The sequence below is a fragment of the Caloenas nicobarica genome, chromosome 3 (assembly GCF_036013445.1).
Source record: "Caloenas nicobarica isolate bCalNic1 chromosome 3, bCalNic1.hap1, whole genome shotgun sequence".
NCBI lineage: Eukaryota > Metazoa > Chordata > Aves > Columbiformes > Columbidae > Caloenas > Caloenas nicobarica.
Genome location: NC_088247.1, coordinates 68,789,025 through 68,799,059, shown reverse-complemented (window position 1 = coordinate 68,799,059; position 10,035 = coordinate 68,789,025). Strand labels below are relative to the sequence as shown.

General features: G+C 47.3%; 1 protein-coding gene across 1 annotated transcript; it reads right to left on the bottom strand.

Moving 5' to 3' along the window:
- Positions 1 to 961: 961 nt before the first annotated feature.
- On the bottom strand, positions 962 to 9,726 carry ZC3H12D (zinc finger CCCH-type containing 12D). Its single transcript, XM_065632580.1, has 5 exons — positions 9,344 to 9,726; positions 5,561 to 5,700; positions 4,331 to 4,565; positions 2,688 to 2,794; positions 962 to 1,986 (listed from the first exon to the last, which is right to left on the bottom strand). The coding sequence occupies exons 1-5, from the start codon at positions 9,724 to 9,726 to the stop codon at positions 962 to 964; spliced, it is 1,890 nt and encodes a 629-aa protein (XP_065488652.1).
- Between the last annotated feature and the right edge of the window lie 309 nt (positions 9,727 to 10,035).

Sequence of the window (10,035 nt, the reverse complement as noted above, 5' to 3'; positions counted from 1 at the left end):
TTTCCTCTTGTCCTATTGCTTGTTACCAGGTCATCCTTCTGGCAGATGGGCGTCACTTTTGCCAACTTCCAGTCAACTGGGACTTCCCCAGGTAGCCAGGACTGTTAATAATTGGAAGTGGATTAGTGACCACCCCCACTAGCTCCCTCAGAACCCATGGGTGGATCCCATCGGGTCCCCTAGACTTGTGTGTATCTAAGTGGTGTAGAAGCTTGCCAGCCATTTCCCCTTGGATTATTGGGGCTTCATTCTGCTCCCCATCCCTGTCTTCCACCTCACGGGGCTGGGTACTCACAGAACAACTGGTCTTACTATTAAAGACTGAGGCAATATTGTGTGTGATACCCAAGAAATGTACCTGCACCTACCTTCATGTGCTCTGGAGTATCTCCACCACCTCTGCTAGCGATTCTGTGGGTTCAGAGCATTGGTTTATAAACACAAGATGTGTTTTTGAAAGCTAGAAGGTAATAATATGGGTCCAAAGACACCTCCTAGCAGAGAGCACAGGTCAGGGAAATAGGCCAAATTACTTTTACGTGCTAGCTTATCAAGTAGTCACAGGGACTCTGGAGAGCCTGTTACTGGGACCCATGGAGCTTGTTTTTTTTATGGTAGTAGAACAGTAGGCTAAGACTTAAAAAACATGTCTAGTGTTTCAAGGCATTAACGAAGATCTGCGCCATCCTGAAACCAGTCACTGGGGAGGTTCAAATGCTGACAGACCAGTTCCCCTTAGCCCTTACATTCACTTCCATGGGAGGTGAATGAGATCCCTCTGCAGTGAGCAGGAGCCTTTGCCTTGACCTGATGCCCCATGAAACATAGCTGGTTGATGCTTAGACTTTGGCTCCTTGAACAGCTATAGCCCTTGCCATCAAGCCTTTCCATAGCACTTCATTATGCTTTAGCTTTGTGCCCCAGGATTTGTGCCTGTTGGGAAAAGTTTGATATGGAGGCTTCACAAGTTTCTGTGTCTTTGAATGAGTAACGTCAAGCTAGCAATATCCTTGATATCAGGGTACAAAGCCATGATGTGGTTCACCTCACCATAAGGGAAAAGGGAGCACAGCTCCCTGTGGACGTTTTCTTGCTGGACAGAAGGTGGCCTTGCAGCTGGGGTGGGCCAGTAGTCACTGTAAGAGGCATGGGGGTAAGCATGGGCTTTCTGGAAGAAGCCCAGCTTGTTGCTGGAGTCTAACAGAAAGGGCTGCCGAGGGGGCTGGCTGGGGACACGCTGCTGCAGCTGATGCTCGCTGTACAAGTGCGGCAGGTCAGGGGGAAGAGCTGCAGACTGTGGCAAGACGTGGTGCTGAGTGTCCAGGTCCTGTTTGTGCTGAGCACCAGCAGGGATGTAGCGGCTCCTCTGACCCACCCCGTGCATGGCGCAGCACTCCTGAGGCCAGCTGTGCTCCGGGCACATCCCGCCCTGCACAGGCGGGAGCACCGTTTGCTGGAAAGGGCAGGTGTGGTCCGAGCTATGGGGGTGACGAAGCGAGTACGGGTTGTGCCTGAGGTCACTGCAGTGATGAGGGCTGTCCATCACCTCTCTGTCCTGAGAGGTACGTATGGACCCACAGTAACTGTACGTGTCGTCACTGATGGACAGCGCTGACATCTTCTCCGGGAGCAGCTGGTGTCTCAGCAGCTCTGATTGCAGCAACCGCTGGTCTGGCCCCAGGTCGCTGCTGGGGCCACCAGCCCAAGTGGCAGATAGCTGCTCACGACGGCTCCCCTGGGACCAGCCTGGGTAGCAGGAAGCCCTTGTGTAGCCGTCGGCTTTTCGCCGCGTTTCTGTGCAGCCATCAGGTGATGCAGACTCCTCACGGGTCCTGTACAGTGGGCGGTTACGCTGCTCCTCCTCTTTCCCCAGGTTTAACGGAACCTTTATTTTGGCCCTGAGCTCATCAGCAACCGAGAGCTGAACTTGATGTGGTCTCTCTGGGTGGTAAAATTTGCATTTGTTGCCATAGGTGCATTTTTTACCTGAAAGAATCATAAATCAAACAAGAGGTTGTCGCTAGCACCCACGTCAGTTAACATACTCATCACTTTTCCCCAGCACTGTGCATTTGCACGAGTGGGGTGAGGACAAACAGCAAAGATGGGAAGTGCTCTTTTCCAATTCAGTACTTTTGACCCTAGATTTAAATATTGCTGACCTAAATAGCAGGGTGAAGCAGCAGGGAAAGGAAGTCTCTGCTACTGTGAAGTGTCTGAAATTCGTTCATGTTCCAGTTGCTGCACTCAGTGGGCTGGGAGACCTGCTGCTACGAAGGGTTGCTTTTAAAAACGGTATAGAGGTTTATTTCTGAGAAACCTGCACGTTACTGGAAAGCTGGTTTTGGGGGGGAGAGTATTCGGATGGCTTTTCCCGAGTGCTGTAATGGAAGTCCACCCTGCAGTGTGAAAAGTGTGTGCAGGCTGGCAGGGTCAGCACATCCACGGTGCCTGGTTTGGGTGCTGCGCCCAGGTGAGGATGGAGAAGCCAGAAACTGCTGCTGAGGCTGAAGCCACTTAAGCAAGAGGGGAAAAAAGCACCACCCTGGCCGAAAACTCTACCGCAAAATGAGCTGTACGGGCAGTACATGGCAACAGCACTTGCCTTTAGCCGAAGGAAAGTGCCACGAGGAAGCAAGGGGCAGGAGGAAGAGGGGTGGCAGTTCACAGCACGGAGAGACACCCACCATAGGGGCAAGGCTGCCATTTTGGTTCAGGAAGCACTGGTTTTTTGCTGAGGAAGTTATTAAGAGTGGGTCCATGCCGGCCTAATGGATCATCAGGAGGCATAAACCTGAAAAAGGAAAAAGTCACAGGGGTAACAAAAATACCTCAAGCTTTTGGAGCTAAAGTGCCATCACAGTTTGTGGCACAAGCTTAGGGAAGAAAAATCCTTGGGCTCATTTTGTAGCCCAGCCTTCAGGCTGCGCTACTAGACAGCGTGCCTTCCTGCCTGCCAAGCCAATACTTCAGCTTCATGTAGTTGTTTTTTCCTGATAACTTAAAACAACTGGGAATACACGGCGGCTTGGTGTAGCTCTGGCCAGCTGGCAGCCCCATCCATCACTTCCCTTTTCTCTGAAGCAGCAGCAAACTCTTCTGTGGTCCCAGCCCTGCCATCCTCACCGACAGCTCCCTTCCACAACAAACTCACTTTTCTCTTACTAAGTACTTGTAGGAGAATGAGATTTAAAAAGCCAGCGGTTAATTCAGAGCTACAGCTGATTGCACATGTGGTGTGATAAACAAGCCCAGCCTTCTTCAAGGGTTCAGTGAAGGCTTCCTGCTACAAGGCCCGCAAAAATGCTTCAGATAAAACCGTCTATTCTCCTATGCCAGTGCCTGAATGTGATGTTTCAGGAAGAAAACTAATTAGCTTCTCTAGACTTGTTTGCAAATGAATCTGCACAACGCCCACCCGTGGAACAAGTCTCTGTCAGGTGAAGGGAGTCGCAGGCAAGTGGGGAAGGGAATTTGTCCCTCTGCACCCACCCGGGCACCACCAAGAATTTGTTCAGCTGCATAATGGGACTGAAACCCCCAACTTCAGGCTGTGTTTTTTGAGAGGTTCCCAAAACCGTGCAAGGAGGTTCCACTGAAACTATTCAAATGAGCTTCAGAGTAACGGCTAGGCTTTCTGAGGAAAGGGTTCTGAAAAGACCTACGAAATAGGAAGGAAAATATCATATAAATATTTGTAACCCATTAGTATCTAGGGAAGAAGCTTGGTGGTAGTTGGAGATAATGGACTGGAGCTTTGAGAAATACAATATATTGATTTCAGCAACTGCATTTCTGCGAACAGCATTACAGGGAAACTGAAACTCAGTGCCAAGCAATCACACCCAGTTTTGGTGGTGGGAGAGCCAAGTCTCCATCCTGACCCACAGAGAGTGCCTCCATTTGAGGTGGCATCTGTTCTAGAAAGTTGTTATTAGAAAAGCTGGGAAAGGGGGCTGTTCTGCCTTGTAGTGGGATTAAAAATACTGCCAGATAGCGAGCCTCCTCTCACTGATCTAATTCTCTTATCCTGCTATGAAACAGAAACGAGAGGCTACCAGGCCTTGGGTTAACATTCCAGTTTGAACTGGAAAGAAGCAAAGCTGGTCACTAATATTGCTTTTCAAACTGAGAAGTTCATCGAAGAGTGACATGAGGGATTTAAGACCAAAGCTGAGGGAGCCGGAACTAAAGAAATGAGATAAGAGAAGTTGTGGTAAATCCTCTTCAGAAAAAGGGTCATGTACTCTGCCACTGGTGGGAGGTGCTTTGATGCTGGAGCTGACATAATGTTTAAATTAAAGATTGCTTAGCAACAGCTGTCTCTTACCTGTTACTGACAAAAGAGTACATGAGTAGTCGCTGCTCAATAAACCATTTCCACTCGGGGTTTTCATTCTGGAGATCCCGGTAATGGTCATTAGAAACAATGACTCCGTCTTTCTCATAAGCAACTTTCACTATGTAGCGATCATCGTAGCAAACTACTCTCTTGCCTTTCACCTTACGGCATGGGGTGTACACAAGGATCGATTGCTTTTCAAGCTCTTCAAGAATGTGCTGATCTGGTGAGGTGGGTGGCAGAAACAGAAGGGGAAAACAAACAAACAAACAAAACCCACAACGAACTCTTAATAATGACCAAGTCTCAATCATGTTCTGTAGGCAACTTAAAGTGGTGTGACTTTCAGATGCACTGATATCTGGTGGTTATTTGGCAACTTGAAAATTAGGTCTTTTACAAAAGCATCTAATCATAACATTTGAGATACTTTTAAAAATTTTTTTAAGTCTTATCCATAGAAGGATGCCTTGAATTCCACACCAGAGATACGCTGAACCCCTGTAGTTCCCTTTTACCCCACTAGATGCTAGAAGACCCATAACCAGCCCTGGTATGGGTGTTACTGGGAGATAAAATGTGCCTGGTAAAATAAACAAAAAGCAATTTTTTGCTGCCCTTGAGGACACTCTGGCTTCTTGTCATTCCCACTACACAGAAAAGCAGACCACCAACCACTGCAGCTGCAGATGCCAAGCTCCTGGCACAAATCTGGCTGATCTATTTCCACACAAACTAAATCTCACCACCCTCCACGGACTTCAGATGGTGCATTTCCTTCTCCTGGAAGAGGAACCCATGCAGTTCCTGTGTCGGAGTAAAAGGCTAGCAGATAATAGTTCACGCAGTAGTGAACGCTTTGGATACGGCCACCTTTGGGTAATGTGTGAAACGATGTCATCATCTCCTGACCGGCCTTAAAAGCTCTGCAGGCTTGTGAGCTGACAATCTCATTTTCTTTAACTCAGGTGGCAGTAACTTGTGCTTCTAAAGCAGAAGGCTCAAAGCAGTGTAACAAAGCCTTGCATGCAGTTTTGTAATAGCGGCTAGCCAGGAGTGTGTGGCAATAAATTAATGGCTAATTTAAATTATGGAAACTTGATACACAACTTGCACTGTGTTTATCTTTACAGGGCAAAACTGTACTGGACTCTTTACACCTCCTGTCTCCAAAATGCACCTGATGATTGCCAAATCATGGCCAAGACAGTGACCTACCTGAAATTGGACTGTCTTGTCGAGGAGGCTCCTTTCGCCAGAGTGGGACAAAAACCTTGATGTATGTGTGCCCCCTTTCTCGAAACCAATCCACTGCCAGCTGGATCCCCCAGCAGGAGAATATCTCTTTGTTTCCATGACTATAAAAAAAAAAAAAGGAGGAGGATGGTGAGGAAAAGCTTTCAAGAAGGTAGATTTCTCTTTAACTCAGCCAGTAATGAAAAGGCAAACCAAACAACTTTCGTGTCATTCACCAGTTTCCAAGAAAGCAACCTGGTAGGGTGGCCTGGTTGGACAGACGCAAACACCTCCTCCAGTGAAACCAGAAGCTTGTTATCTGAAGCAGTTTGGATGCTTGAAAACAGAGGTATCCTATCTACCATCAGTATGACCTACCTGTTACCCAAGCCTGTTCCTTCTGCCTGTATCTGGATGAACTTGGGTCTTAAAGTACCAGCAAGACCTTAGGCTGTGTCAGACCCTTCACATGCCTTGTCTGATAATGGTTTGAGGAGTCAGAGTTTCTTCCAGCACAAGCAGAAACCCACAAGGCTCTCCTATGAGAAATAAAATGTGGGCATTTTCTTCTGTGGTAACAGTGACATTAGGGATTATAACATCTGAAGCTGCTGCAAGTGTGATCACAGGTCATTCTGCTGCTGACCTCTTTTGGGAACAGGAGTGGAACTATGGGGGAAGGAAAACTGTTAGAGGCAGGATGGGAAATATGGAGAACCTAACCCAGGACACCAGGGCCTTACTGGAGATGGCCACAGGCACCTCAGGCCCATCTTCATCTTGCCCTAGCTGGTGGATTTTGTCTTCATTGCACAGAGAAGTACGAAAGACCTAGGATGCATGCTATAGAGGACGCAGGCAAGGTGGGTACTGGAGAATTATCAACGTGCAGGCAACACAGAGAACACAACCTCAAGAAAAACAATTGGGGTGATATCCTCCCTAAGTTTCTCCCCCCACCCCTTATTGAAAGTTCTTACTGCTTTTCACTCCCTTGTCTAACACTAGTAACAATGCGATGCATGTGTAAAGGGTGGTAATTTAACTACCTCTGCACAAGGAAACAAAAATAAACTCTACACAAAGTCCTAAAAAAAAAATCCTAATTTTCTACAGAAACCTTATCCTTGTACTTTGAGCTTTCTGGATAATGTCACTACAGTCTCACTCAGGCTTTCACCTCTGCAAAATATACTTGTAAACGACTCTCTCAGTTACTATACTTGCCTGCAGTGATGGACCAGTCAAGGATGATGCCACAGTCTTAAAAGCCTCTCTCCCTGCCATCCCCCAGGAATTCAAATCTAGGTTTTGCCTACATCAGCCTCATAATCAAAGCTCCATCTTGTATCTAATAAAAGTTTCAGTGCTGAAGTGGTGACCACAAATGAAAAATAGAGCAGTTTGCAGGGAGAAACCCAGCTGTTTATTAATAGCTACACAGGCAATAGGCAGCCTTTAAGAAATAAACAACCAAACCAAACCAAAACTCACCCCCCAATAATAAATGGTCTGAAGTGCTCAGCGCTTCTAATCTCCATTCTAGAGCAACTGTTCAGTTTTAAAGGACAGGATCTACTCAGGGTAGATATAAAGTCACCTGGATGGACAGGTGAATTGAAAGTGCAGGTGACTTTTTCTGATAACTGCCTCTAAAAGGAAGCCTAGGTACATCTTTAATACCACAACTCAAAGTTCAACAACAGCCTGCTTTAACATTGACTACTCATATATACAACCTTGTCAGCTTTAGGAAAGTAATTCTAGATGTAGCCCTGGCTCAGAAGGTAAAGCACTGAAGCACAAGTGATTCAGCCAAAAGGACAAGCAGAGTGAGCAAGAGGAGGCAGCTGGAATTGTTTCTCAGCGTTATCACTTAATCCAGTTAGTGCTACATTGCTGCAGACAAATCCGGGGAACCTGTACCTAAAATAGCATGTACAAGCATGGTGTGCTGCAGTGTCAACATTACTGAACACCAATGTCTGTCATGCAATGGAGCAGGGCTTTAAAACCTTCCCTTTTCCCTGCGTGTCTTGGACTCATATTTTGGAAATTATTATACAAAAATATATAAATTTCACATGCTAGAAACACGTGCGGATTCTTGAAAACCCATTTAGGTGGGCACGTGGTCTAGGAAGGCAATACGACATGCCAGCTCAAGTCATTTGCTGCACATACCTGTAATGACATTTGCTTTAAATAAGTTCTGTCTAGCAAGCCCCTGTGCAGGGCCTGGCACAGTGGGATGATCTTGGAGCTCACCCAGAGTACTCCGATCTCAAAACATGCATTATCTCATTAGCCACCAACCCACTCTGGGCCCTCTGCTCAGTGGCAAGGGTGCATCTTCTGCCATCTTGGAAACAATGTTGTTCTCTGCCTTGTCCACCTCTACCTGCTCTAAAAAAGCCCTGGTAAATTGGCGAGGACAAAGTTGTGCCAGGAGAAAGAAGCACACGGCCAGTCAGGGTTAGTATCACCCCTAACACAATGAAAGGGCAGGTGCTCAGCTCAGCTGCTCTGTCTGAATGGGTGTTCATTTATTTTGCAGAGAGGCAAGAAGGACACCCTAAGGAGGGTCTCGGGTGACAATGTAAATGGGAACAGAAGACCCTAACAACTGGGTATTGAGGTCACAGCCCAGCCAAGGCTGAGCAATTTTGCATTGTTGTGTATTTCTCACTGCGCTGACCGAGGAATCCTCCTTTTCAGATGGGATTTCTCCCTTCATCCAGAAGATGGCATAATATGCTTAGTCTCCAGTTGCTCTGGATGTGCTTGTCCCCTTTGCCCTCCAGCCAGAAGGGATGTGCTTTCATCTCACCTCACATCAAAGCCAAGGGAAGGAGGAAGGCTTCCTCTGCCCTGTCCCAACCTGCAAGGACGGGCTTGGCCATGCTCAGCAGGAAGAGAAGTTAACAGGGAAAAACGGTGGATCGCCAGAGTGTCCTGGGCTCTCGACTGCTGGGGCCCCTGGCTGTTCGTGTTGCTCGGGTAGGCAGAGACCAACCCACAACTGCCCTTGGACTTCACATCTACATGGATGTGCCAGGCTCCCCACAAGCAAGAGTGGTTTCACGGTGTCAGGGCACTGCTTAGGAAACGTAATAGGCCAGAATGAGTTGCTGTGAAATTTCCCAGAAGCAGAATTCATTAAGGAGAAAAAGAGACTATTTAGTACAAGTCAACTAGAAATTCCCTGCTACTTCCATAAAAAATGAAGCCAAACCGAAAACCAACAAAAATATACGATCTGGGAACATTGTTGGGGTTTACTTGCAAGTCCAAACAGTACAGCTGTGATGTTGTTAGGAACCACAGCCACCCGTCTTTATTTTCCCTCTCCTTCTTAGGCTAGTTGGGCTGTCCTGTCTAGCTGGTCATCAGTGGAAATATGTCAGCATACAGATAGGTACCCATTTGAAAAGGCACGTAAAGATCAATAGTGAGCGGAAAGGGAGAGCGAGCTGCCGGATCACGCTGCCGTATGCAGCAGCAGTGAGCTCGCTGGCGGCTTGTGGAAAACCAACGTGCCGAGCAAGAGTGATCACACTGAGCATGCGCACTTATGAGCATAGGGACAGCAGGTCCCTAGAAGCTGTGCCTCAGGTGAAGAACGGGAATAAGGAGTGGTTCATACTCTATACATCAAATACACCAAAGCACCTCTCACCTGAATAAAAACATACTTCAGAACACCAGCTGTAAAACTCGAAATCTTCAGAGAAAGATAGACCCCTTTTAGGAAACAGAGCTTACCTCATCGCAACATTGCTGCCATCGATCACGATGGGTCTCAAATGATCAGAAGAATCACTTTCATCTTCTCCAAGCCACTTCAATCCTGGTGAAGTGCTACATGAGCCACGGGCAACAAGTTTTAGCGGGGAAGGCTGAGCCTGGTTCTCCAGAGCTTGAGGTTTGCTCCCCATGCGAATCAGCTCTTTCAGGACATCATCCTCCAGAGCCTCTTGGCCCAGGTTCTCCAGCACTTTGCAGATGTCCTGCTTGCCATAGCCCAGCTTGCAGAAAAAATCCAGCTTGCTCTGGTGCACTTCCACCCCTGCTGTAGGAACTTTTCTGGAGCGTGGTGGCACTGGCTTGCTAGAAAGTGAACTGGCCAGTGCCATCTTAGCGGGCATTTAGGTTCCTTTAAACCCGGTGCTCCTGTCTTCCCAGCCTCATCCAACAGGCATCAGCTTTAGGTGGGGGAAAGATTAGAAACAACAAAATTCAAGCATTAAAGAAGAACGTGCAACCTCAGTTATTTGCCTAGTGCACAGCAAAGAGACTGTCTGATCAGCTGTCTTCTCTCTGAAGAGACCGTCCAGTCTTCTCTCAGCATTAAAGCATTTTTCTGGTCCGCTCTTATTTATAAAAGCACTAGAGCGTCCCATGCAGTGTTTGTCACTCTCCAGGCATTATGTCAGACAAGTGTCATCCTGCTTCAT